Genomic DNA, 27,941 nt, shown 5'->3' on the forward strand with positions numbered 1-27,941 from the left:
GGATGCAGAAGGATCAAGCCCTGAACCCTTTTTCCACCTGGCAGTGAGATTGCACTCCCCGCTCATCAACCCCAAATAATTCTCCCTCCCATCTGAGTCAGACACTGAGAGGCCGCTGAGCACAACCCTGAGCAGATGTTTGAAGCACAGAAGAGCTGTCATGTGGAGAGGGACAGGCTGTGTGCACACTAAAAGGATGTGGGGTGAAGTGTTGATGCTGAGAGCTGGCTGACCACTCCCCAGCACGGCTCCTGTGCTGAGCTGGTGCTCTCCATCTCCACCCAAACCCCACTGGTTATCCCACAGAAAGATGAGGATGGGTTTTGGTCCTCTTTTCATATCCCTTTCTGTCTGTACCCCCTCCCCCAGGAATTTCAGCTGGTCTGGCTTTGTTCTGGTCTGTGGCTGGGCTTGTCCACCTCTGAGGTCATCCTGGGAGAGCATCACTCAACCAGGGCTGCTCAACACTCTGAGGAAGAAAAAGCTCAGGTCACAGAGGAAACATTCAACACAGTTTTTGTGCTGAAAGGAAAGGGCTTTGCTCCCTCTCGAAGGTAAATCCTGAGTTGCAGGGTGAGGAGGAGAAGGGAATTTGCACATCAAGGCCTTCCCATCAGTGAAGGCTCCTCCAGCCCCATGGCTGGGCTGTCACTGCCTGTTTGCCTTCTCCAGCACACCAAAGGACATTTTAAAACAATTTCTCCTCCACAAAGAAACACAAACCCAAACCGCTCTTTCTCCAGGTTTCCTCTCTTTTCCCCTTTCATCCCTGTGACATCTTCCTCCAATAAATCCTCCCCTTCCATCCCATTAGGGACCACTCCTGGACAATCTGCAGCTGTGACAGCCCGGGAGGTGCCTGGGGCCTGTCTGCCTGGCTGACAGCTCGCACACGCACCCGGCTCTGCCGTGCCTGCCCGCGGAACGGCCACGGCGGGCTCCCAACTCCCTGTCCAGGTTATTCCAGGGATGCTCCCCTTCACCTCCCTTCTCACAGCACGAGGGTTTTGTTAGACAACCAGTCCCGGGTCAGCCCCCGGGGGTGGCACTGTCGCTGCCCGGCTGCGGCAGGAGGCGCGGGCGGAGGTGCTGCCGGAGCTGGCACCGCTCGCCTGCCGGATGCCTCCGGGCACAGGATTTCAAGGGCACGTCACGCTCCAGCCGGGATGCTGCCAGCAGCCCTGGCTGAGCCACAAGCTTGATTCCTTCCAGCGATTTTTTTTTTTTTTTTTTAAGGCGGCTAATCGCTCCGAGGGAGTCCCGGAGTAATGAGAATTGGCAGGAGCGGGCTGATATTAGGTTTATTCACCACCAGTTTTAAATCATTTAGTGTAGCAGAAAGGCCGCGGCTCCACAAGCGATGTGTTCTGCTTTGGGTCCTGTTAAAAGGTTTAGTGGTGAGTGGGAACAGGGGTGTCCATGAGGGCTCTGCGCTGTGTCTGCAGGGTTGGCACAGGGATGAGCAGAGCCAAAAAATGGGGACAAGGATTTGAGCCAAAGCTCATCCCCATCCACAGGAGCTTCCACTAGCTGCAGACTGGGAATCATGAAGGATTTTTGTCCCGTTGGAGGCAGCCTGTGGCTTTATTTTAAAAATAAAGCCTTAAAAAGGCAATTTGGGGAGCTGCCCCGGGGATGCTCTTTGCACAGCAGAAGGCAGTTCCTTGGGGATTGCTGAGAAAAGTCGCGGGAGATGTTAAACTTTCACCCTGGCAATTATTGTAAATCTCTCTGGTCAAGGCCCAGACCTAAAATTAGCCCATGAGCCCTTTTAGAGGTTGGGATTTTTCACTTGATTTTCCAAGTGACCGACCAGCAGTGGAGCAAACCGTGCCCTTCCACACTCACAGCCCTGGGGTGTTTTTTACTTGCAGCCCCCGTGTTTGATGGAAGCAAGACCAGGCATTCCAGCCTGGTTTTACACATCCTGAAACAAGCAGCATCCCGTGGAGGGAAGGCAGGAGAGAGCCTGTACCCTACCAAAGCCTTTGCAAGCACAAAGCATTTGTCCTGGTTCATGAAAGGAATCCCAGCCCTTCCCTGGGCTCCTGGATTTGCTCCTAGTGATGGTTGGTAAAATCTAGGAGTTTAAAATCCAGTAAAAGCTGGGATGCTGGGCTTTCTGCTGCCTGCATGGGGGCAGCCACATCCTCTGTGTGGCCCTTTTCCTTTGGGGTGGTCTGGGTGGTCCCGTGGCACAGGCAGGGCACGGCAGCAGCTCCGTGCAGCTCCCGGCCCTGCTGCCAATCGATGGCGAGTGCAATGAAAACCTTAATGAAATTCCAGCCTGAGACACTATTGATTGTGTGTTTTCTTTAAAAATGGATATGAATGGGAGAGAGGCTTTTTGCTGGAGAGGCAGAGGAAGCGAGGGGAGTGGAAACACGTTGTCAGCTGCTGTGGAGGTGGGTGAAGGTGGGTGGCCCAGGGTCACCTGCACGGAGCAGTGGGATCTCTGTGAGCATCCATTCACCCCCAGAATGCCCCTGAGAAGGGAATCATAGAAACATTTAATGGTTTGGATTGGGAGGAACCTTCAAGCTCATCTCATTCCACCCTCTGCCATGGGCACGGACACTTTCTGCCAGACCAGGCTGCTCCAAGCCCTGCCCAATCTGGCCTTGAAAATGTGACCAGCCAGAAGCAGGAGGGAGAGAATCCACCCAAAATTGTCACAAACCCAGCCATAATGGAGAAAATCAAGAGCCCCTGTCCCAGCTGTGCCCCCTCAGCAGTGCTTTTGCACTGTCCACCTTGGCCCATGTTTCGTGCTGCTGCCAAAAAAGAGAAATGTTTAGAAAGATGTTGCTTTGGGGAAGAAAAAGCAAATGGTGCGTCACTCTGCACCAGCCCTACAACAAATCTTTTTTTCTCCCAAACCAGCCTCTCCCCAAATCTCCGCAGAATATACCCCTCAGGGCAATGGGATGGTGGGGAAGCACAATAAATAAATAATAATAACAATAATGATAAACCCCACCCTTCTCCACCTCTTACATAACCAGCATTGTCTTAATCCTACAGGTGCTTCTCAGAAGTAAAAAGGATTTGTTCCTCCTGCAAATCCTTTTTTTTTTTCCCTTTTTTTTTTTTTTTTTAATGGTGACTCATCCACCCGTGGACAGCCATGGGGAGGCTGGGGGGGCTGTGCAGGGTCCCAGAGGCAGTGTGACCCCCCAACTCCATCCCTTAAACCTCTCTGGGCTTCAGTTCCCCTGGCCTGGGGCTTGGTCCATCCTGACCCACCCTGTCCTGGGGTTCAGCCTGTCCTGACTCCCCTGGCAGGGAAAGTGCTGTCAGATGGGCCCCGAAATGCATCAGCAGGATGACAGAGGCAGGGACTGTGTGCAGACCCCAGAACTGCCCCCGGAGCCACTCCAGTCACACCGCCCTGCCTTGTGCCCCTGGGAATGTGGGGAGTCACCCCAATCCCCCCCAAGGACAAATGTTGGGTGATGGATGGGGTGAGGAAAGGCTGCAGCCCCTCTCCAGAGCACAGGGGTGCCCTGCCAGGATGTGTGGATCCTGGGGGCCCCAAGAATTGGCACCTTGAAAATTCAGGGTGCTGCCCGAGGATTTGCAGTGCCCCCGGCAGCCCGAGGGTTACGGGCTCTCCCTGAGGGTCGATTTGGGGTACCCCCCCGTTATTTGGGGCGCTCCGGCAGACACGCTCCCCCGGCAGCCCGCGGTGTGCGGGGATGGGCCGGGGGTCCCCGGGGGTCCCCGTGGCGGAGCGCCGGGGCGGGGGCGGCGGGAGCGGGCGGGGCCCTTTAAGGCGGCGGGGGCGGTGCGGGGGGCGGCGCTGCCGGGGGGCGGCGGGGCCGAGCCGAGCCGAGCCGAGCCGAGCCGAGCCGAGCCGAGCCGAACGGAGCCGAGCCGAGCCGAGCCGAGCCGAGCCGCGCCGCCAACGGGGCCGGGTGAGCGCATCCTCCGGTACCGGCACCGGTACCGGCACCGCACCGGCGGGCGGGGAGGGCCCTTTATTCGCGGTTGTTCGCGGTTATTTCCCCCCCGTTCAGAGCCGGGGAGGGTCCCGCCCCCCGCCGCTGCGGCGCGGTGCGTTCGGGAGGGTCCCCGAGCCGCCCCCTCCCCTCGCACGGCGGGGCCGGGGCTGCCGCTGGGTCACCCCCCCGTTCCCGGTGAGCATCGCCGCCGCTCGGGGCGGCCCCGCGGGGGCGGAGATGGGGCAGACCCGGCTCGGCCCCGGCGGCGGGGGCTGTGCCCCGGGGGAATGGGGCTGCGGAGGTGGGCAGGGCTCCCCCGGCCCTGGGGGCTGCCCCGGGGGAGGGGGGCTCTCCCTCGGGGCTGGGGGGTTGCAGCCATGGGTTGGTTTCCCCGGGGCTGGGGGCACAGGCAGCACGCAGACCCCGCATGGATGCCGCGTTATTTGCAGTCCGTATTGTCTGCCTGGGCTCGCAGGGGGCTGCGGGCTGCTCCGGAGGGGTCGCGGGGGCCCCCCGAGGGCACAGCCGGACCCCGGGACCCCCGTGGGGCTCCCGAGCTTCCTCCAGGGCAGCACCGCGGGAAAGGCCCTTGGGAGGCTCGGGGGACTTTCAGCCCGGCCCTTCTGCTTGTTTCTGGTTTTGGTGAAGTCAGGCTGGAGCGCAGCAGGACTGGGCTTGGGGGAGGCGAGGTGTGCCTGGGGAGATCGCTCTGGCTCCGGGCTTTGACAGCCTAAACCTTTGCCTTGCAGGTCCCTCCCTCGCAGCCGCTCCGGTACTTCCTTCCAGTGGGGAAATTGATCGGTTCTAGTTATGCGTTTGACCCGCCAGAGCCACGCTGCCGGTGCTCCGGGGATCTTGTGAGCTGCAACGGGAAAGGAGGTGAAATCTCTCTGTCCCCCTGCACCCTGCCCAAAATCCCCCCTGGCCCTGCTCCTGTGGCTTTGTGTGGGTGAGGAGCAGCCGGGGGGGCTCAGTCTGGAGGAAGGGAGGCTCAGGGGGGACCTTCTCGCTTTCTACCGCTGCCTGAAAGGAAGTTGTAGCCAGGTACAGCTGACTAGACAGGAGGAAATGGCCTCAAGTTATGCCAGGAGAGGTTTAGCTGGATATTAGGAAAAATCTCTTTGCTGGAAGGTTTGTCAGGGTGCCCAGAGCAGTGGTTGGAGTCACCGTCCCTGGAGGATTTAACAGATGTGGCACCTGGGGACATGGGTTAGAGGTGGCCTGGGCAGTGCTGGGGAAATAGTTGGAATGGATGAGCTTGGATGTCTTTTCCAAATTAAACGATTCTAAGATTACTCAGAACCCCCCTCCATGAGGATTTTTGGTTTGGTTTGTTGGGAGAGTGGAGAAGGCCCACGGACATCTGGGGATGCCTTTCCAAACAGGAATCATCCTCCTGAACCACACAGGCTCTCCCGAAATGCTCAGCCCCCCTTCCCTGGGGGAGGGCACGTTTGTACAGACAGGTGGGTGTGTGCTGCCAGGAGATCTGCTCAGATGGGATGGCAAGTGCCCTTGGACCTTCCCTCTGTGCCCTTCAGTGGTATTTCCCAGTGTCTCACCATCACTGTAAGCAGCAGAGGAGCCCAGGGCTACCACTGAGTGATTCCTAAGAAAGCTGCATAATCCTCTGTGCTCCAGCTTGGGGAGCACACAGGTTTGCCTGTCCTGTCTGGTGTCTCACCCAGCTCAGTGGCCAGACCCCTGTGCCATCGAGGAGAGTGAGTCAGCCCTGGTCCCCATCCCTGTCTGGTCAAGGCTTCGAGGTTAAAATCACCTCCCTCCTCCAGTGTGAGTTCCTCATTTGGTTCAGGGCTGCAGTGGCTGCCTGACTGCAGGGCTGCCTCTTCTGGCTGATCCCCTGGGCCATCAGGCCTGTCCCCTCTTCTCCTGGACTGTGAGCACCCCCATGGCAGCGTGCCCTTGCCCAGCCTCCTCTTGTCCTTCCTCCTTGGAGGTAGAACACCCATCTCCTCAAGATGAGGATGTTGCTGGCTAATGCCTTTCCTCTTCCTCCTGCTCTTCTTCCCAGCACAAGCAGAGAAACCAGATGATGGTTGCAGATCTGCTGTCCCTGCTGACTCAGGCTGGCTGGGATGTCCCAGGGCAGTGCTTCCAGCCTTGGGGTTCCTGCATCATTCCCCTCCTGCCTCTGGGTGCCCTCACTTGACCTCAGCTGCTTTCCCTGCCCATGGATCCAGTGGGGTGGTGGGATACAGGTTGGAGACTTGTCCCTGGCTCGGTGATCCTTGTGCAGGCAGAGGGAACCTGGGAGCTGCCCCAAAGTGTGCTCCCAAAAATTCAATCCCAGCTGGCTCCCTCACGGTGGGGAGGAGGAGAGAGCATTCCTGAAGGGAAAACTGCATCCCACACCTGATTTTTGCTGCAGGGAAAACCAGAAGGGCTTGGAGAATCTGCTCTCGTGCAGGGTCTGGGTTTGGGATGAGACTTGACTGGAGCCCCACATCCATCCACACCCACGGGTGAGGGGACAGGAGAGGGACACAGTGTGCCTCCACCCCATGGGAAGATGTTTGTGCCCTGCTCCACTGGGTCCTGGCAGCATTTGGCACCTGGGGCAGGAGAGGGGCTGCAGTGGCACCCCAGAACCCTGGCAAGAAGGATGGCCAAGTTGGACACAGCCTGTGAATCCCTCTGGCGTGGTCATGGCCGTGCTGCGAAGCTCTGCCTGCCCAGGAGCATCCCTGCACAGGGAAGAGAAAAAGGATATTTGAGGTTGGATCTCCAGCCAGGGTTGGCAGCTGTAACAGGGTGTTTTGGCATCATCTGGTTGAGGCAGGGGGGGTTTCAAAGCCCACTGGAATTTTTATTTTGCTTAATACACCACTTAAGCAATTAGCAGTGATTGTAGCAGTCCTGGGTGAGGCGCTGGGTAGAATTGAATTTCCCCAGCTCAGATACCATTAGGCAGCAGTTTAAGGCTGTTTGCAGGCGGGTATGAGACAGTGATGCGTGTGGGGAATTAGATCTGCAACGTAAAAAAAAACATAATAAGAAAATTTCCTACAGAAGTGTGTAACTTTATCTCATGTTTATTATGTGCTGTAATTGCAAAACAATCTTAGGGGTTTCTCTGACCTAATGATGGGGGATCCCCAGTGATAACTGTGCTATATCCATCAGGATTTTCTCTGTTGAGCATCCACTCAGCTCTCTCCCCAAAAAGACCCAAAGAGCTCCTCCATGGCACAGCAATCCCCAGGGCAAGAGTAATCTCTTTTAAAGAGTTTGCTCTTGCTTTGGGAAGTGCAGTAGGGTTGATGTTGCAGGGCTTTTTCTTTAAATCCCCTTTAATTTAAAAGATTTAAAGAAATTTAAATCTTTAATTTAAAATATTTAAATTTCTTTAAATCTTTTAAATTTAAACTTTTTCTTTAAATAAATTTCTTTAAAAGAAAATTTAAATTTTCTTTTTCTTTTAAAAAAGAGTTTCAGCATCCAGGGGAGGGGGCTGAGCAGATGAGTCTGCAGTTGTTTGGCATTTCTGAGTGCAGGAAGGGTCTGCCCACGGTACAGGTCAGTGGTTAATGTGTAACAGGTGTCCAGGACACTGCACCCACGGCACACCGGCCTGGAGGGGGATGGATGGATGTGCAAAGAGTTTTCTGAGGATGGGAAGGCCAGAGGAGGAGGAGGAGGGTTTTGTTGTGGGCTGAGGGGCGGAAGGAAATCGAGGCTTAGCGAGGGAAATGTGAGATTGCTTGGTTGGGGACAGGGCTTCTGCTGCTCCTCGGGGGAGGCTCTGCTATTGTGGTGGTTAAAAATAGACTTTGGACTGGGTAGATTGCTGTGGGAAGCTCTCTGGCCGGAGACAGGCACGTGAGGTGGCATCCAAGTGAGGGGGAATGGACAACAGCCTCTGACCTCCTTCACCTAAAGCTCTGGGGTTTTAATTTATTGTTTTTTCCAATAGCTTTTCCTCTGGGGCATTGAGGGGGTGTCTCTGCCTTGTTCCCAGACACAGCACACAGCCTCCAAGCCCCAAGCTGCATTCATGATGGCCATATGCACCAAAGCTTTGCTGATCGTTGTCACTGCACCCTGGGGACCGTGTCCCCATGGCTGAGGTGACCCCCAGGTCCCACAGCACCAGCAGGTGCCCAGTGGGTTGAGTGGCTTGGGTGATGCATGGGCTGGCAGAGTGGCTCCTTGAAAGCTGGATGGAATTACTCAGGGAAAAGATTATCTAAGATCCAGTGGATCTTATCTATCAACTTGTCTTTATTTTCCAGCAGCTGTCAGCACAGGAGGGACAACATCCTCTGCAGGGGATTTTGGAGGGGAGGGAGAGGAACAGCCCTGTGGCATGGTCAGATGAGTGGGAAATGATTTTTACCTCATCAGGTTTTACTGGGGGGCTCTCATGGGCCCATCTGCCCATTTTCAGAAGCATTGGTTCCTGTGGGGCTGTAATCAGGATATCACCCAGAGCTGTGAGGACACCCTTATGTGCAAGGGGAGGAAAGGTTCATTTCTTGCTCATTTTCTCTATAGAAAATGTGTCCTGTCAGCACCTGCACCCCAAAACCTTGTCCTGGCCACCCAGCACTACTGAGTGCTTTGGGGCATCCTTTTTTGAGAGCTTGGGCTGGCCAGTGGGACCCCTCACTGGGCAGCAGAAAAAGGCACAAGGAGCCTTTTCACTCCAGAAATATTTTCTAAGCTGCAGGTGGACCCTGAAGTGCATCTGGGCAGGGAGTTAAAGCATGCTCCTGCTGAGGGATTGGTTCAGGGCAGGTGGTTTGACTATAAAATTTGAGGCCAAATTGCTGTTCAATTAATATTTTAGTGGGATGGCCAATAAATGAGAGGAACAAAGACTGTTTCCATTTCTATCTGCTTCAGACAGGCAGTCTGATTTCAGATCACAATAGTATAAATAGTACATGGAGTACTGAGGAGCATGGAAAGCAATCAGCTTCTGCTACCCCAGGGCTGTGGTCAGGGATCCAGGGGGGTGTGAAAGGCACAAGGCAGGTGACTTCTGCTTTTGTTCCCTGTGGTTTTCTCTTCCTCAGCTCAGCCTCTGCGTGCAGTTAAAGCTCTGCTGGGTCTCAAGGGCTAGGAAGGGTCCTCAGGGTGACAAAGGGCGGTCACTTGGTGACATGCTTCATGTCTCAGCTTGGGATGGGAGGGAGATCAGCTCCTAGGCATCCCTCATCCCGCTGTGCTTGCACAGTAAGAGCAGGGATGATGCCCCTGCTTCTCTCCTGCCACCAGGCTGAGCCTGCTCGCTCTGCCCTGCTGCCCCTGCAGCCACTCAGCCAAAACCCTTCCCGGTTTGAGCAGCTTTCCCTGGGCAGGCTCCCTCGGGAGCTGCTGTGTGTCAGGAGCGTGGCCTCGGGGGGGCCGGGGGGTATCGCCTTGCCCTGCGCCCTGCTCGTGACTCGGGGATCTCCTCTGGCACGGCACGCTGAGGTCAGGCGCTTTTCTGGGGGGAGCAGGTGCCTGGGTTTCCTCATGTCATCTCTCATGGGACGGGGAGGGCCAGCTGGGCCTTTGAGTGGCATCGATCTTGCTGGAAATGAGCAGCCTTGCAGGACTGGGGCAGCCAGGGTTGGGCTGGCATCTCCTCCCCGGGAGCCAGGGCTTTGCTTTTCCAGGGCTTTGCGCTGGCTCTTCCTTTCCCCTTGCTCCCTGGCCTGGTTTTCCCATGCAGGTGGAGGTGCAGGGATGCAGGGATTCAGGATGCAGAGGCAGGGATGGAGGGATCCAGCTTGCCCCTCACAAGCTCCAGCAGACAGCGCTTTTCCTCACTGAGTTTGGGATGGCTTTGTCCCAGCCTGGCTGTGCTGCGCTGGGCGGAAGGGAAACATCTCTTTATTAGGGTTGTTTCCTTAAATAAAGCCATGGGAGGCTGTGCTGGGCAGGCTGTGCTGGGCAGGCTGTGCTGGCCATCCCATGACCGCTGTTGCGCATTCGGGTTATTTACACCTCATTAGGTGCTGGTTCCTCCCCACGCTTCTGGTTCAGCAAATCCCAGTGGCTTTGTTGTTGCTCCCTGACTCCTGCTTCACCGGGGAGTTGTTTTTTTATGGTCTCCTGCGCTTCTGCTGACAGTTTAAATTTCATTTCTTCTTGAGGTCAGTAGCTTTGCTTTGACTTTCAGGTTATGCTAATATTCTATGTGGTCCCCCCACCCCCGGAGCAGGGGATGCCTCTGCACACCTTGCTGGGAGAGGTGTCCCAAATCACTGCCAGCAGCTGGCACTCACCTGCTGTCCCAGCCTGGGTTTCCACTTGGCAAACCCCAGAAGTTCTTTATTTTTATCCTCTCTTCTTAAATCTTGACTCAGTTTCCCAAATGACAGAGGCAGCAGGCACAGCTCTGCCCTGGGAGGAGTTTGGGGACTTGTGCAGGTGGGTTAGGAGCCTGTCCCCAGCCTGATGCCAAGGCTGCCACTCCATGGCTCCTTCATGCCAACAAACCACCCCATTTTATATATTTATTTTTCTGTTCTCTTGTGTCACTCAAGGCTATGGCCCCTGAGCCAGTTCTGGAGTGGGCTGATGGCACTTCCAAAGGGATCTGGCTCCTTAGAAAGGTGCCTGAATGTGCTGCAGCCCTCTGGAAGCCAGGCTGGCAGGGGATGGCCCTTTCCAGACAGCAGTTGCAGATTTGCTGCTTATTTTCATCGTGAGCTTATTTTCGTCTCCGCTTGCACCGCTCTGCCCGGGGATGCTGTCGGTGGCATGATAAGTTATTTCAAGAAGTGGGGCAGAGCTGTTGGTATGGAGGGGAGTGCAGGCATCCAGATTAAAGGTAAATCTACACAGATAATTGGGAGCCTGCTTCCTGCAGAAATCAGGTGAATCAGGGCCGGGGAGGGCTCTGCAGTCCCAAGGGCTGCCCTTAAACCACCCCAGTGACTCCCAGGCTGTGCTGTTGGGTCCTGGCCGGGGGCTGCTGGCTGTGCTCCGGGCTGGGGGGGTTGGATATGTGGCACAGGGTTAGTAATCCCTGCCGCCGCCTCCTCAGACCTGCCAGATGTCTCTCCTCTAGGCTTCATTTTTATAAATTGGCCTTTTAAAGTCTGTCATCCCCATGCAGATGAAAGGAAGATGCTGTGATGCCTCTGCGTGCATGTCTCCGAGCCTGAGCCTGGCTGCCATGCCTGGATCTCCTTGAGGCTTTTTGTTTGGGGCTTTATCTTTTTTTTTTCCCTTCTTCTTATTATTTTTTCCCCCTAACTTCTCAGAGTCTGTTAGCTTGTCATCCCTTGGTTTCAAGCAGGCAGGCCCTTAGCACCAGTCCCACCTGGAGAGAGGGATGAGGAGCTATTCCCAAATTCATGGGAGGGAAACCAGAAGTTTTCTCTTCCCCCCACAAGCCCCTTCCCGCTCTTTTCCCTTTGCACCCTTTCCCTCTCCCTTGCTTGGATTGGCAGCAGGAGATTCCTTTTCATCTCCCTTTTCTCCCCGAGCCCAAATACTCCTGGGCCGTGGCTTGGTGCCAGGGCAGCTCCTGGGCCATGGCAGAGCTGGGGTTGTGAATTTTCAATTCAAAGGGCAGAGTCTTTAAATCCTCTGCTTGGTGATGGATGGATAATTAGGAATTTCATTTGCTGGGCGGGTAACAAACAGCTTTGCATTTTCTGCTGCTTTGCTGATGTCTCTTGGGGAAATTCAGACGTTGCTCCTAAACTGCAGGGATGGGTTTTTTCCCAGCTGGCATGGCTCCCTGCTCAGGTCTCTGGGAAAGCCCTGTGATGCTGGGGAGAGCTTTGCCAGGGATTTCTGCAGGGGCTGGAGCTCTGCTGGTGGTGTGGGATGTGAGGAGCCAGTGCAGGTCCATGTGTAGCCTGTCCTCAGTGCCTCCTCGGCACAGCCGGGGCATTGAGCAGCATCTCTGCCTTGAAGGTGGGGAAATGCCACGTGTGTCGTGTTTCTGTTGGGATTTTGTTGCCTCTGTGGGTTTCTCCCTGTTTTGGAGGATGTTGAGAGCCAATTCGTGGCCTGGGGGTGCTTCCAGAGAACTCATCTCCATAGGGATGTGCTGGGGATATGGCAGCCAGCTGCTGGCCACGGCTGCTGCTCTGAATCACAGCCTGCAGGGCTCGGTGCTGCCTGGGCTCTGGGCACTGGCATGGTCGGGGTCTGCAGGATGAGGAGCAGGCTGTGCCAGTCCCCAGTGCCCGCCCCGCTGCCGTGGCTGGTGCCGCTCATCCCAGCAGTAATTAATTACCGGCCGTGTAAGCTGCCGGCGGGGCACGGCGCGTGATTTATTAGCAGGAGTAATCCCTCGCCAGCAAAAGAGCTGCTCTGTGAATGGAGAGCAGCAAAATCCAGGGAAAGAGCTGCTCTGTGAATGGAGAGCAGCAAAACCCGGGGGAACTGTCCTGCCCTTCCAGAACTGGATCCCACAGGCACAATCCCTGTCTGGAGCAGGGCAGCCACGGCCTCGGTGTTTGAGCTACCTGAGGTGGATTTGCCAAATTGCTGTCCTTGGAGTGGAGGAAGGAGGGGTATCTGGGCACAGGGACCAGGTGTTTGGGGTCGTGGGCTCAGCAGTGCCCAGCCAAGGCCCACCAGCACCAGCAGCCGTGAGCAGTTTTGGCATTGGGAGGTGATTTTTGAGATGCAGTCGCTGCTGGGGTCTCGCAGGGGAGGCTGTTGATGCTGCCCAGAGCCAGGCAGAGATTTGGGAAGTGCAGCATGAGCACCAAGCTGGACTGTACACATGCCCTGCCAGTCCCACAGGCACTGGGAGAAGGACCAGTGTGGAGGTTTGGCAAAGTGGTGCTTCTCCCAAGGGCTCACAGGTCTGGTCTGCAGCTCCCATCAACTTCTGGTGTGCTCCTGGGTCTGGCTTCTGTCCCTTTTCCCCCTCCACCCCACCTACTCATTGGCCCCTGCTGAGGACCTGTCCTGGGTTATCTGTCAGCTGATGCTCCGTGGGGAGGGCAAAATCCCAAAATTGATGTGGCAAAGGATGAGGGCAGAAATAGAGAGTGGAGAAAGTTGCTGGGTGCAGAGGGGAGGGTGCAGCCCTGGGTGGATACTTCCAGGACTGCCAGTGCTCCCTCTCCCTTTGGAGAGCTGTGCCATGCCCAGGCAGACACAGAGTGAGAGGAATCCTGCAGGCAAATCCCCCCGGGCTGCTCCGTTCGGGGACTCCTTAGCGGTTTCATGAGAAATCAATAATGCTTTTGCATGGTCATAATCGTAAAATAAGTGCAATTTATGGCTGCTGCCAGGGCCAAGATTCTTTTCCTAGTAGATGAGATGGAGAGAGAGCGACACACAGACACTTTCCCACAGCATTTTCCTTTGCACTGAAACTGCAGATCACCTCTGGCATCATGGCAAGGGGTGACTCCCCTTTTGGGGGCCAGGATCTGTTGTCCATATCCCCATTTGGGGAGAGACAGGATGGGTTGTCCGTGTCTCCATCTGGGGAGAGACAGGATGGGCTGTCCGTGTCCCTGTTTTTGGGGTCAGGGTGGGTTTTCCGTGTCCCTGTTTTTGGGGGACAGGGTGGGTTGTCCGTGTCCCTCTTTTTGAGGGACAGGGTGAGCTGTCCCTGTCCCTCTTTTTGGGGGACAGGGTGGGCTGTCCCTGTCCCTGTTTTTGGGGGACAGGGTGGGTTGTCCATGTCCCTGTTTTTGAGGGACAGGGTGGGCTGTCCCTGTCCCTGTTTTTGGGGGACAGGGTGGGTTGTCCATGCCCATGCCCCACTCAGGAGTGTCCTTGTCCCACAGCCCGCCGGCAGGTGGAATGGGGCAGCCATGAACGGCGATGCCCTGTGCCAGGAGCCCTCCTCCCCGCTCCCCGACTGGAGGGAGTTCTGCAAGCTGCACGCCCAGGCAGCCGCCGTGGACTTCGCCCAGAAGTTCTGCCAGTTCCTGAAGGAGAACCCCCACTACGACACCCCTGGGGCAGAGACCTCCTTCTCCCACCATTTCACCGCCAACTTCCTGGACATCTTCAGCCTGGAGGTCAGCCGGGTGTTCGTGTCCGACTCTCCCACCAAGTACAACATCGTGCCCTTCGTGGGGCTGCAGAACTGCCACGTGCCCTACGGGCGGGAGGTCACCCCCAGGAAGGAGGAGACGTCCACGGAGTCCCTGGACAGCATGGACGCCCCGCTGGGCGCCAGCCGGTACCTGACCCCGGCCCAGCAGGTGCAGGCTCACAAGGTCTCCTCCTACGGGCAGTCCCGCAGCTCGGAGGACGTCTCCATCCACGCCGCTGCCAAGCCCAAGTTCAAGAAAGGCTTCTCCCTGAGGAACATGAGCCTGTGCGTGGTGGACGGCATGAAGGAGATGTGGCACCGCAAATCCTCCCCGGAGCCGGGCGCCGAGGCCGCGCTGGGCGGCCGCAGGGCCGAGAGGGAGCCGTGGCCGGCGGGGGGCAAGGAGCCCGGGGACCCTCGGGAGAAATGGACACACAAGCTGCGCCTGTCCAAGGTGCCCTCGTCCAAGGTGGAGCTGGTGGACATCCAGAGGGAGGGGACGCTGCGCTACATGGTGGCCGATGACACGAACTGTGTGGGGAGCTCGCAGTGGCAGAAGTGCCGCCTCCTGCTGCGGAAAGCGGTGAAGGTGGAAGGAGAGAGGTTCCTCCTGGAGTTTTATGTCCCTCCAAAGGTAAGTCCTGGCTTTCGTCCACCGTTGTTTTAATGAGAAATTCAAGCAGCAGTTGGGCTCTGCTTGGGGCTTTTTTTGTTTCCACTGCTGAGCTGGGCTGAAATCCAGCTCTGGTCCAGAGGGAGATGTGGTGCTGTGTGGCTGAGGTGCAAGTGGATGGGAAAATGTGCTTGAAACCCATCCAGCCTGCAGGCCAAAATGAACCTTGCACTGTTGGTGTTGGTCTGTGCCTCTCACCTTTTGAGAAAATACAAAACGTGAGTTTAAACTCAAGTGCATCTCTCTGCAGAGCAGCTCAGCATGGGCACGGATGGTGGGCATTGCTCTGGGCTGGACTGGGGCCTTCCCCAACCCAGGAATGGGGCCTGGCTGGAAGGAAACAGCCCCATGTCCATGGTGCCCACTAGGGAGCCTAGAGGGGAGCTGGAGAGGGGCATCTAACAAAGGCATAGTGACAGGACAGGGGGGAAGGGGTCTACATTTAAAGAGAGTAGGGATAGGTGGGACTTGGGAAGAAATTCTTCCCTGTGAGGGTGCTGAGGCCCTGGCACAGGGTGCCCAGAGAAGCTGCCCCATCCCTGGATGTGTGCAAGGCCAGGTTGGGTGAGGCTTGGAGCAACCTGAGAGAGTGGAAGGTGTCCTTGCCCATGGCAGGGGGTAGAACAGCATTCCTTCCAACCCAACCCATTCCATGATTCTGTGGACAGAGGATCTGATGAAGCCTGGTGTGTCAGCTGCACCAAAGAGAAAATAAACCTGGGTTAAAATGAAACAACTGCTGCTCTTAAAACATTTAAGAGAGAGCTCGTAGAGGGATTCCTTTTTTAGTGTATCTTGATTTGCCTCTAAAAATCAATTTTGAAATTATTTTATGGCAACTTTTATGAACATTGTCTGCTCTCCTGTTATAATCACACCCCGCTTTGGTTTACAGCTTTCTCCTCTCATCCCATCTTGCTTTTCCATCTGGCAAATGTAAAAGTGGCACCCGTCTGGCACAGCTGGAAGAAAACTGCTTTTTGCTTCAGCTTTGTTTTTGCATAGACCCTACAAAAACTATGGCAGTGTCTTCAAACCTTTAAAGGGAAGAACCCTCCCAGAGAGGAGGGGGTTGGAATGAGATGATCTTTAAGGTCCCTTCCAACCCAAACCATTCTGTGATTCTAAGACCCTTCTCTGGCTCAGGGGTGAATTATCACCTTGTTTCCTTTCCTTTCAAAGCAGCTGCTGCTTCCTCTCTGACCTTCTCCTGTGCAAACACCAAGATGGAAAAATTCCCCGGGGGTGGGCAGAGCCTTGCAGGGCTGAGACGTGTCTGCAGGCAGCACTGGGGCTCTGGGGCTGGCATAAACGAAACATCCTGCAAGGGAAAAAGCAGTTTCTGTTCTGTCTTGGATTTATTTATTTTTATTTCCCAATAAAAATGGGAACTGAGCCCATTATTGGTAACTTGCAGCCAGGAGCTCCTTGCTGGCCTCATCCCACCCACTGCACCCAAGGCACCAGGCACAGGTTTTGGTGACTGAATCTCATCTCTGCTTCCTGCAGCTGCAGTGCTCCAAATCCCAGAGCCCTGGAGGGGACCAGCCCTGGAGAGCAGCTCCACGAGCTCCTTTGTGGGGATTTGTTATAATTAAAACAAATATCTGGGGAATTTGTTGCTCAGCAAACACTTGGAGTGGGAGGCACCGGGTCTTGCCTCCCCACCGAGGCTCCGGCGGGTGCCAGGGGCCCTGGGGGAAATTCATTTTTCTTTATTTTAATGTAATTAAAATTCCCTGCATGGCTGAGGCTGCTGTGTCGTAGCTGCTTGGTTGAAATTCTGCTCCTGTGCTGGAGAAATGGGGCTGCTTTCTGCATGGGAAGCATCTCCCATCAGATAGCACAGCTCTCTCCATCGGGAGAGGGTTGAAAATGGAGAGAAATTAAGTGGTGTTGGCAGAGCTGGCACATCAGCCTGTACTGGAGCAAGGAGGGTGGTTTGGCAGTTAAAAGCACCTCCCTATCTTCCACTGGGCCTCCTCTTGGTTTAATTCACAGAGCTCAGAGTTATCAGGCACGGGAGGGAAATCAATGCTGTTTATTCCCCCCCCTGTAATAACCACACAGGCTGAGCTGATCTTGCCTCTGAGAGCCCTGCTGCATTGTCCCCAGGGACAGTTTGATTCAATTGAGTGACTTTTTTTTTTTTTTAATTCATTGATTTCTTTTCATTTCTTTTCTTTGTTTTTTTTTCCTTTTCTCAGGCTTCCAAACCCAAGGTGAGCATCCCGCTGTCGGCCATCATCGAGGTGCGCACCACCATGCCCCTGGAGATGCCTGACAAAGACAACACCTTCGTCCTAAAGGTGAGAGCAGGGTGTGGATCCCTGCAGGAACCCCCTCTGCACCTGCACCCTGCAGGGCAGCAGGCTCAGGCCCCAAAGGGATCGTTGCCTTGGCTTTCAGAGCTGAGCTGCCAACAGCACAAATGGTCCCCACAGGATCCCTGCCTCTTCCAGCTGGCACTGGGGTGTTTTGGGATCAAGCTGTTTGGCTTTCACCATGGGGTTTGGCTTCTCTGTATCATCAGGAGATGGGTTAAATCAGTGACCCGAGACAACCTGCAAGGGGAAATGCTGCTTGGTGCAGCTGCCTGTGGTTTTGTGGCTGTCCTGGGTTGTGACGTGTGGCGGCTGTTTCATTGACACAATGTGATGGTCCTTAGGTCTGGTTGATGAGGTGGCATCTGGTCAAAGGTTGGACTTGGTGATCTTGGAGATCTTTTCCAACCTTAGTGATTCTGTGGGAACAGCTTGTGGGGCCAATGAGACCCTGGGGATCAACCACACAAGTCTGGGGGCATGAGCAGAGAGTGAAAGTCTCTTCAGAATTTTCCATATCATGCAATTAATTAGCTCAGTGCTGCCTCCTGCTCTGCTGGAAGACAACAGCCCGTCCTGGCAGATCAGGGCTGAATTTTGCAGGGTCTTGGTCATCATGATGGTGATGGCCATTGGATTTTGAGCATTTCCGTGTTCTACCATTTCTAAACAAACACCTCTCTCCCTGATGCTTCTCCCCAAGAGTGCATGGCAAAGCAGAGCAGAGAGGCCAGGCCTCCCAGCTGAATGAACCTGCTTGAAAGCTTAGAAAACTATGAAAGGAAAAGAAGGGGAAAATTGAGCCTGGCTTTGTGAAAGCTCCCAAGCCTTGAAATCCACCTGGCCCCAGCACACATTCCCAGGGATTTCTTTCCAACAAATCCAGCTCCTTGTCAAGAAGGAACAAGGCTGTGTGAACAGCTTCTCCTGGTACCTTCCCTTCCCCAAGGGCTTCTTGCTCTTCAGCCTCAGCAGTGGTCAGTGTCCACCACGAGCACAGAGGCTCATTCAGCTGTTGTTTTCTGTGCCTCAGAGGCAAACCTCAAGTGCCTTCTGTTTTCCAGACTGACCAGCCCAAGGTCCTCCTTGCTTTCCTTGCAGGCTCTGGAGATGGAACACCCCAAAGTGGGCATGGGGCTGTGGCCCAGAGCAGATGGGAAGGATAGCTTCTCCTTTCTTCTTCCTCTCTGTCCAGCCCAAGCTGATGCAGTTGCTTTCCTCATGCCATGATGATGATGATGTTGACTCACGCTCAGCCTGGAGGCTGGTGTAACTCCAGGATGATTTTTGCAGAACTGCTCCCAAGTCGTGGTTCCCCAGCCCAGACTCTCACAGTGCTCTCTGTGAGCCCAGAGCTCACCCTGTCTTTGAGTTGGAGGCTGGTTTCAGTTTTTTCTTCCACTTCAGCTTTGACGAGTTCATTTGAATTGTTGCCTGATCCTCCAGCACATTTGCAGTGTGATGTCACCCATGAGTTGGTCAGGTATCCTCACATTCTTTTGTCCCCATCACTGAGGAGCGTGCACAGAGAGCCTTTGATGGGATGGAGCTGCTGAGCCATCCCTCAGCTTTGACCACTGGCCATTAATAACCCATCAGCCATTGATCTCTGCTCTTGCAATATGGCTCATCAACTGCCTCTTGTCAGGTTTTCTAGAGCCCCTTACAGCCCCACCTCAAGTGTGTCACATCAGTGTCCAAAGCGTGTCAACACCCAGGATGTGCCACTGCTTCTCCCTGTCCCTGGGGCTGTCACAAGCATGAGCAGATGGGCTTGGTCATGACAGATCCCTGCTGGGGGTTTCAGGTCTGGAATGCCTCCTGGGTGCCTGTCAGGGTTGGTTTCTCTGACTGCTGGACGAAAATTCTGCACTTGCCCTCTTCACATCTTCTGAAGCCAGACATGCTCTCTCCACTCCCACTGCTAACAGCTTTGGTGACTGCTCCAGCCATTCCTTTAATGCCCCTCTGGAATGCTCCAAACTCTGCCAGCTGGAAAATACCTGCTTTACCTGGTACCTGCTGCTCCTGCCCTGTCCTGGCTCTCACCCTGCCACAGGGGAATTGATCACAATTGATCCTTTGAGTGAGCTGAGGCAGCAAGCATGGCATGGAGCCCCTCCAGATTACACACAGGTTACGATGAGTGGCAAAGCCCCTGCCTCGTTTGGGGAGCTTATGAGGGGTGGAAAACCCCCTGCCTTGTTTGGGGAGGCCACACTGAAATAGTTTCTGCCAGACTGCCTAAAAATGAGCAGCCAGCATGTCCCCAGAGCCCATCAGACACCAAGCACATGCAGTTTTTTCCATTGCACAAGCAGGTGCTTGCAAAATACCCAAGCCCTGCACGTGCTTTGCTTGCTGTCATGCTCTGCATGAGTGAGCAGCCCCATCTCCCACGTCAGCTTCATGCCTTGCCCTCAAAAAGCCAGAGAGGATCTTTTCTTAAGTCAAACAAACTGGGGAGGGGGATCTTTGCTACTCCCCTCCACCTCTGCTCGGGACAGGGTCCAGGTCACTGCTCAGCCCCAGCCAGGGCTCTGTTCCCTGCCCTCCCTGCTTATTTTCAGGACGGTGATTCAGTTGTTTGTGATTAATTGAATTTGCTTGGAGGTTGTCTCAGCTGGCAATGCGACACCCTCCCGGAGTCAGGGCTGCTCAGGAACACGATGTTTGAGGCTCCACGAGGGATGCAGGGAAACCTGCCAGAGGCACACACCATCCCGTGGCATCTGAGTCCACTCATGTGGAGCTTCTGGGTTCTGCCCAGCCCCAGAAATGGAGAAGAGGTTTAAAACTCCTGGGGTCTGGTAGGGTTTTGGGGCACAGAGCAGCGTGGCTTCTGCTGTACCCATGCAGAGTTAGTTTTGGGGGGACACAGAGGTGCCCCAGGAGCAAGGGATGCTGTCTGTGCTTGGGCATAGTGCCCTGTACCCCAGTGCTGCCAGCCAGCTGTGTTTTTTTCCATGGAGGCTGTAAAAACCTTGTAAAAAAACCTTATCATGTATTTGCTGATAACGGTGGGGTGGGGTTTTCCTCTGAGCTGTGGATCTGGTCAGGGGTCATCTTGGATGCAATGTGCATCCCAGCACAGGAGAGCCAGGGAGTGACTCTCCAAAGGAGTCACCCCTTGGCACCCCTCTGCAGGGATGGGGTGGGACACTGATCCTTGGAGCTCCTGTGCTGGGATGGGGTGGGACACAGATCCTTGGAGCTCCTGTGCAGGGATGGGGTGGGACACTGATCCTTGGAGCTCCTGTGCAGGGATGGGGTGGGACACTGATCCTTGGAGCTCCTGTGCTGGGATGGGGTGGGACACTGATCCTTGGAGCTCCTGTGCTGGGATGGGGTGGGACACTGATCCTTGGAGCTCCTGTGCTGGGATGGGGTGGGACACTGATCCTTGGAGCTCCTGTGCTGGGATGGGGTGGGACACTGATCCTTGGAGCTCCTGTGCTGGGATGGGGTGGGACACTGACCCTCTCCTGCTCAGCTGAGGTGCTGTTCAGGGGGTCTGGCTGGGTTGGAGGGTGTGTTTTGCCTCGGGGTGGGGGCAGCACCCTGGCACAGCTGACTGCATCCCCCATGGCCTGCAGGTGGAGAATGGGGCCGAGTACATCCTGGAGACCATTGACTCCCTGCAGAAACACTCGTGGGTGGCTGACATCCAGGACTGCATCGACCCTGGGTAAGGATTGCTGGGGATGGGGCTCTGTGGGGTTGAGCTGTGCTGCATGAGCACAGGCTGTTATCCAGATGCAATTTTTGCTGCTTGGGTTGTTACAGGAAGTGCCCAACTCACACCAGCAGAGGTCTGGAGGCAGAACTAGCAGCATGTGTCTGCCAGGGGTGCAGAGCACTGGGCTTCTTTTCACCCTGCCCCACATCCCCTCAGCCTGCCAGAGCCAGGTGACCTGGGAACACAGCCTCAAAGCAGGAAGCTCCTAACATCCACCTTCTGAAGCTTTTATACCATATTTGAGCTATCTTCCATGATTTTTTTCCAGCTTAGCATCAATGATATACTTAAGATTGTGCTGGTTTAATTGATTTATTTGTATTTCTATCACAGTGGCATCAGTGTTGTCATTGGAGTCATAACTCAGCCAAAACTTCTCATCTGCTGTTTCATCAGCACATGCAGCAAGTTGTATTAGGGAGGTTTGTGTGCCTGGTGCTGCTGTTCTTCACCTGGCTCAGACAGGCCCAGCCTCCAGGGAAACCCTGGCACTGCCTTTCTTGGCACAGTTTTGGAAAAGCTGGGTGCCCATGCTTGTAGCAGTGAAAACATCAAGCAAACCTGGAACAGAGGCTTGGAGAGGCTCCTGCTCCCTCCAGGCTGCCTTTGCCCCATCCTGTTAGAGAGAGGCATTTGATCACCACAGAGGCTGCACCTCACAGAGAGGATGCACTGGTGCACTCCAGATCTTTGCTCCTTTTGCTCTTTTCTGAAATCTGTAATTCACTGGCATGGATTGCCCAGAGAAGCTGTGGCTGCCCCATCCCTGGAAGTGTCTAGCGCCAGGATGGACAGGGCTTGGAGCAACCAGGGCTAAGTGGAAGATGTCCCTGCCCATGGTATGGGGATGGAACGAGAAGAGCTTTAAATTCCCTTTCAACCCACACAATCCTGTGATTCTGTAACTCAAGAAGCACTGCTGAGGCCGGGCAGCTGCTGCAAGGCTGGGAAAAGGCCTTTTTTTCCTCACTCCATGTTTCAGTGCTGGTTTAGCAGCTGGAGCTGAGCACCAGGGCCGTGCTCCCCCGGAGCCAGCGCCGGAGCCGCCGGCGTCCCCGCGCCAGCCCCTCGCTCTGGCCCTGGCAGCCTCCCAGCCCTTGCTGTTTGCTTAGCACCCAGCGCCGGCCCGCTCTGGCCTCCGGACGTGACTGTAAAGCAAATAATAATGAACTCCAGAGCAAATAATAATGAGCTGTTTAATACACCGGCACACACGCTCGGTGCCAAGAGCGAATTCTCAATCAGCTCCCGACGCTTCTTTTGCCAAGGGCTGCGTGCTGGAGCGCCCAGCGACGGCTTTTCTGCAGAGCGCTGTTGGTTTTGGTTTCCTTCCTCCCTTCTTGTTTTTAACTGGCTGCAGCTGAATGACTCCCAGTGGCTGATTCACTTGCTGGCCACTAAATAACTCGGCGGCTCACAGGGAGCTGTTGTCACCGACGCAGCCGCTTCCCCGCTGCCTGTGCCCACGTGGCCCGTGTGAAGCAAGAGCAGCCGAGTGCTGTGGGCAGCTCCGGACTCCTGCTGGTGGCTGGGATAAAAATAGGATGTGGAGCAAGTCAGATGATTGTGCAAGAAGGGTGCTGAAGTGCACGGGGAGAGCCGGCAACAGGGATGCTCTGAGTGGCTCCCTGGCTCTATTCCCACTTGGTGTCCTGCTCCAGGCCTCCTGACTTAGTGCTTTGTCTTTTAGGGATGTAATTCTCGTGGGTGGGTGATTCCTTTTGCAGAGGGTGAAAGTGAAAGCGCCCTCGGGTGGAAGTTGGGGGTGGGAGGGTGTGTGGGTGCAAAGCAAAGCACTGAGAGTCAAGGTAAAAATTTTCCTTCCAAACCCACAAGGCTGCAGCAAAATCCTGCAGCTGGAACTGACCGGCATGATTCGTGCAGTGTGGGCTTTCATGGGTTTAATCCCTCCCACGCTGGTTTCCCACCCTCAAAAAGTCATATTTGGTGGCTGCTCTGCCTCTCAATGCTCTTGGTGCAGTGGCAATGCCTTGGGAGGAATTCAGGGGCAATAAGATGTGCTCTTGGATCACACAGGAATTTTGTTTGGCCGAGTCCCCATTCCATGCCAGTGAGTGGAGGTGCCACATGTGTGTGTCTCTGTCTGTGCTCTCCTCCAGGGACAGTGGGGATGACATTGAGCTGGTGTCCTGTGCACAGGGAGCCTGTCTGCCAGGCAGGACAACCTCGTCCAGCTGCGAGTTCCTGAATGATGGTAAGGAACTACATCTGGGAAAGTCTGGGAATCCCTCAGAGCCATAACCTAGCCCTCAGGTGTCTCTGAGATCCAGGAGTAGCCAACACAGTTGCCTGCAGAACAGGACAGCTCCCAGCTTTGCCCAGTGGTGGTGGGTGATGCTGAGCCACAAACTCATCCCTCTGCAATTTCCCTTCCAGAGGTACCCAGGCCACCAGACAGATGTGCCCTGCCCAGCACTCACAACACTGCCATGGCCACCGCTGTCCCTGTGCCCCACGGCCGGGGCAGGGACTCCCTGGGGGAGCTCCTCACCCACGTCCCACTGGAAAGCTTCCTGCAGACGCTGGAATCCTCCCCAGCTGCTGGTGGGCATCTCACAGGTACCGGGATGCAGGATGCAGCCCCAGCATCTCACTGGAGGGTGCACAGAGGGATAGGGGGCAGGAGGAGGGGGGGATGTTTGGGTGCTCCCTAAAAACCTGCTGTCCCTGCGGGCAGGGGAGGACAGCGAGGCCGAGGCTGAGATCAACCTGTCTGATTTCCCCTGGTTCCACGGGACTCTGTCACGGATCAAGGCAGCCCAGCTGGTGCTCTTTGGGGGCGCCCGCAGTCACGGCTTGTTCGTCATCCGGCAGAGCGAGACGCGGCCGGGCGAGTACGTGCTGACCTTCAACTTCCAGGGGAAAGCCAAGGTGGGTTCTCCATGCCCTCTGCTTCTCTGTGAATGTTAGTGCCAGCCCTGCCCAGCACCTCATGTTCCCTCTTGCTCTGTGGGTGACCCCAAAGGCAGCAGCTCTGCAGGGAGCTGCACTCCAGCAGGGCATCCCTTAGGACCACCTGCCCTTGTGCCTCTAGACCCCTCTGCATCCTGCCCAGCCCCATCTACACTTTCCTGAATGGATCAGTGCCTGTCATGTGAGCATATGGATAAATACCCCATGGGGGCTCAGTGTAGACTGGCACACCTTCCCCTGCCCTCTCCTTGTCTGTTCTGTGTCCTGAAGTACGCAGATGCACTATGAACAACCAACCACAAGCAGTTTTTCGCTGGATCCATTTCCTAGTAGAGTTTGCCTGTTCTTGTCACCTTGCAAGAAGCAGTTCAGGTGGGCTAGAGGCTTCCCCAGGCTGTCGGTGACCCTGAGATAGAGCTTCAGCCACCCCTGGTTGTACCCAGATGCCCTTCTCTGTGTGTTTCCTTATGGTGTTCATGCCCAGGAGGGGTCAGACTTCTCCTGGGGCTGCAGCAAGTGGGGTTTTACAGGAAACACCCTGCAGCAGGGTAAACACCACAATCCTATGTTAGGAGCAAACCTCCCTTGGCTGATGGAGGTGGCTCCTGCAGGTTGCAAGGGTGGGTCTCACCCTGACTTCCCCCAGCTCACCCCTTGCCCCTTGCACTTGCAGCACCTGCGCCTGTCGCTGAACGAGAGCGGGCAGTGCCACGTGCAGCACCTCTGGTTCCAGACCATCTTTGACATGCTGCGCCACTTCCACACGCACCCCATCCCGCTGGAGTCGGGCGGCGCAGCCGACATCACCCTCCGCAGCTACGTGGTGGCCCAGAGCCCGCAGCCCGGTGGGTGCCAGGGCAGGGGCAGGGCTGGCTGGGGGCTGGGGTCTTGCATGCACCTAAAAGGGACAGATCCACGGGGTTCCCTCCATAAAGCAGTGCCCTGCTGATGCGTGTGGCTCTGGAGATGTGCCAGGGTGGGTGTCACCCACTGGAGGGGGGCATTGAGGACAGCACAGCAGCAGGGCTGTGTTGGTGCAACCCCCTGTCCCTGGCTGTGGGTGTCAGTCCCCTGGCTTGGGCAGGAGAGGAGCAGAGAGGTCTGCAAGGCTGGGAGTGTCCTGCTGCTCTGGGAGAGAGCGGGGAGGAGGGTTGGAGAAGGACAGGGTCAGGGATGGAGAGGGGGTGTGGGAAGGTACCGGAGAGGGAGAGGGCCAAGCCCGCAGGCAGCATAGGAGGGGTCAAGCTCCTGTTTCCCTTGCAGACACCGGCCCCCCGCCACCCCTCGTGTCGCAGCCGCCGGGCTGCCGGGCCGACCTGCCACCTCCACACTACTTCTGCAGCACAGCACCCACGGGCCCGCCGGTGCCACCACCCACTGAGGGGGTGGCCGTGGCCCCCACTGTCCCGGTCCCCGCACCCTACCACCGCCTGGAGGGTGCCCTGGGCCCCCGGAGCCGCAGCGACAGCGCCGAGCGCCGGCCGGAGCCCGCTGCCGCCAGTGCCGAGGACTACCACGAGGCTGACAGTGCCCGGAGCCGCACCCGGGCGGTGGAAAACCAGTACTCCTTCTACTGAGCCCCCGTGCTGGGGCTGCATGGTGGGGGCAGCAGGGCAGCTGTGCCCCTCACCGCTGCACCGGCCTCGCCACCTCCTGCTGCCACCGCCAGGATGTCCTCCTCGCTCCCTGCTGCTTGTGGGAGCTGTGTCAGCGGTGGGCAATGTCCCAGCTGGACCTGGCGCCAACCCCAGGGTTGGGGCAGTGCTGGGGGTGTGGGAGGCTGAAAGAGTCAGTGCCATTTCAGAGCTTGCAGCCTCTTCTCCTTCCCTCCGGACCAAGAGCTCTCCCAGGGCTGAGCTGGGCTCCCTGCATCTCCTCCTGGGTGTGACCATCGTGGGATGGCACCCGAAGCTGTGACAGGCTCCATCCTCCAGCCAAAGCACCTTGGCATGTCCCCTCTGGGGCAAGACCCCAGCATGGCCAACATCCTTCTGGCACCATTGCCTGCAAATCAGCTGCCGAGGGACTCTGGCATTTTGGGACGAGCGTGGGAATGTCAGATCTCCATGCAGAGATTCTTCTGGCACACATGGATCACTGAGAGGGTGCTGCTGCAGAGGCCTGAGGGTTTATCTGAGCTGGCTTTTGGGCTCCCTCTGGGCACGTGTTTCCTACCCTCTGACAGAAGAAGGTTTTTTCCAAAGCTTGATGAATTGCATTCAATGAAGGGTTTTCCTGCTGTCCTGCCCTTTCTGTTCCTTCGTTTCCTTTCTCTCTTTGTTGTACCAACAGCAAATCCCTGGATAACTCTTTCTTCCTCCCTCTCTTCCTTGATTTTTCAAAACCTAAGTTCTCCACAAGGGCATCAGCCTTCTGCCTGCTCTCTGCCACAGCTGGACAATAGTTTCCATTGCTCAAGGCAAACCTTGGAAAGTATAACAACACCTCCTCTTTACATCAGTTTTTGGTCATTTGGGATGTGTCAGGGGGTCAGGCAGAGGCCAGGGGTTGTGTCCAGAGGTGAGGGGCAGCTTTGCCTTGCAGGTAGAAGCAGGTATTCCTGCTTGCCTGGGCTCCTAGGAATAAAAACACTACATTGATTCTTTTCCAACAGGTCATGGAAGCCCTGAGGATGGTTTTACAGCCCAGGGTTTGTGCCTCATGGGGGCTGGGAGGCCCTCCAGAAGGGCAGCTTTGCTTGCAGACAAAGTGTTTGCATGTCCCCCTTGGTTTGGCTGACACAGCTTGTCTTACCCAGCACCAGGACTCCTGGTGTGGCAGTGACAGGGGTGACAGTGCTCACAGGACCTGAGCCAGGTGGCTTTGGAGTGTCTGGTCAGGTCTCCAGGTAGAGCAGACCCCACCATACCCAGCTAGAAGTTACCACTTAGTTCACAGAGGTACAAGCCAAGCCACAACCTCAAACCCCTTGAATTTGCCTGGAATTGGGTTGGGCCAAATTTCTATTTATTAGGTGCCTTCTTTCCTGAGCTAGCAAAGCATGTCCCCAGCGCTTGACTCATATGTGCCTCCTGCTCCAAGAGGACAGAGGAGGTGTCTCCAAGGCTCCTTGCCTCCTCCTGTGATGTGAGAGCTGCCTTTCTTTCCCATGGATGTGTGAGATGAGCCTGGTGGATCCCATTCCTGCAGCAAATGCCACCTTCTCCCCTAACACACGGCCCTTCAGAGGGCAGCAGGAGCAGTTGGCTCTGTTGGGGGTATTTCTCCTTCCTCAGCCCAGCTAAAACACAGCTCAGAGGAGAGGCTAGATGTTCTTGGTTGATGAGTTTAACATACACGGTGGATGAGGGGAGATCTCCAGATCTGACAGACATTGTCACTCTGGTTCTTCCCTGAGGCCCCAAGGAGGGTGGGATCCAGAAGGCTGGATGGGAGCACTGCCTTACAGACCTTCAGATACTGGCTTTGTTTCTCACTTTCTGTGTCACAGGATAGGAAAAGGAGGGGGAAGCAATGATCTGCAAGCAAAAGATGTTAATTTGTAAATAGGGAAGAGTCTGGAAGAGTTTACTGTTGTGTAGAATAAATTAATTTTATTTAAAAAAAGAAAGGGGAGGGGGGTACTTGTTAAACGAATTGAGAACTCGAGTTCTGGTTTTAAAATAAAATCACTTGCAAAAACAACAGCATGTGAGCAAGAGCTTGGGGCTTTGCTGGATATGCTACATAAAGAAAAAAAAAAGGAAAAGAGAAGGAGGATGCTGTCATGTCTCATGTGTGCAGACCTCGTTGCTGTCTCCTGGCAGTTGGGGCCAGGCTGGGTCTGTCTCTGCCTGCTGGAGTGCACTGAGAGGAGGAAGGGAGCAGAGAGTTCTCTCCTCTGCTGAGCAGAGGGAGGAGGAGGGTGGGTCCAGGCTGTACAGGACAGAGTTTCCTCCCCTCCCAGTGTGTTATTTACTTTGTCTGGTTAGTTAGTAGTGCAAGTCAGAATGGTCCATCCCCCAAGCAGCAGGGTAATGGGGAATGAGCAGCCCTGGGCTGTGAAGGTGCCCCTCCCTCGCTAAAGGCCTGTGCTAGCAGCTCCCAGCAGCTCCCCGCAGCTCCCCAGGGCCTGTCATTCCCCCTCCTCTGCCTTCATCTCTCCTGGGAGACTGTGCCTCATGCTCTGACGTTGGATGTCTTTCTAGTGTGCTCTTTTCTGCTGAGAATCCCCTGGGAAAACTGGAGCATTGTCCCAGACTGTACTGTGACAGCTAAGCAGTGACAGACGCAGCTAACACATGGCTTTTGGGGGGGTGGAGAGAGCTGCTCAGCTCGGTAATCAGGCCATGGTTGTGTCATGATCCATTCACAAAAACATTCCCTCCCCAGAAGTCACCAGAGCCTTTTC

General features: G+C 55.6%; 1 protein-coding gene across 2 annotated transcripts; it reads left to right on the forward strand.

Moving 5' to 3' along the window:
* The first annotated feature begins 3,815 nt into the window (after positions 1 to 3,815).
* On the forward strand, positions 3,816 to 27,372 carry SH2B2 (SH2B adaptor protein 2). 2 transcript variants are annotated; one of them, XM_063402467.1, is made up of 10 exons: positions 3,816 to 3,917; positions 4,694 to 4,823; positions 13,667 to 14,554; positions 16,801 to 16,902; positions 20,514 to 20,605; positions 22,777 to 22,871; positions 23,054 to 23,221; positions 23,355 to 23,548; positions 24,264 to 24,435; positions 24,854 to 27,372. In XM_063402467.1, the coding sequence occupies exons 3-10, from the start codon at positions 13,694 to 13,696 to the stop codon at positions 25,165 to 25,167; spliced, it is 1,998 nt and encodes a 665-aa protein (XP_063258537.1). In that variant the 5' UTR covers positions 3,816 to 3,917; positions 4,694 to 4,823; positions 13,667 to 13,693; the 3' UTR covers positions 25,168 to 27,372. The 2 variants fall into 2 exon arrangements, with proteins under 2 accessions (XP_063258537.1, XP_063258536.1); XM_063402466.1 differs by having other exon boundaries at positions 23,054 to 23,236; positions 24,854 to 27,358.
* Positions 27,373 to 27,941: the final 569 nt, after the last annotated feature.

Source organism: Prinia subflava, chromosome 8 (assembly GCF_021018805.1).
Source record: "Prinia subflava isolate CZ2003 ecotype Zambia chromosome 8, Cam_Psub_1.2, whole genome shotgun sequence".
NCBI lineage: Eukaryota > Metazoa > Chordata > Aves > Passeriformes > Cisticolidae > Prinia > Prinia subflava.

What these genes read in the sequence shown, in the direction of transcription:
- SH2B2 (XM_063402466.1), top strand. Translation starts at nt 13,694, where the DNA reads ATGAACGGCGATGCCCTGTGCCAGGAGCCCTCCTCCCCGCTCCCCGAC. An exon ending in TGCTGGTGGGCATCTCACAG is followed by an intron (nt 23,237 to 23,354) that starts GTACCGGGATGC and finishes CCCTGCGGGCAG; the next exon opens with GGGAGGACAGCGAGGCCGAG. An exon ending in GGCCCAGAGCCCGCAGCCCG is followed by an intron (nt 24,436 to 24,853) that starts GTGGGTGCCAGG and finishes TTTCCCTTGCAG; the next exon opens with ACACCGGCCCCCCGCCACCC.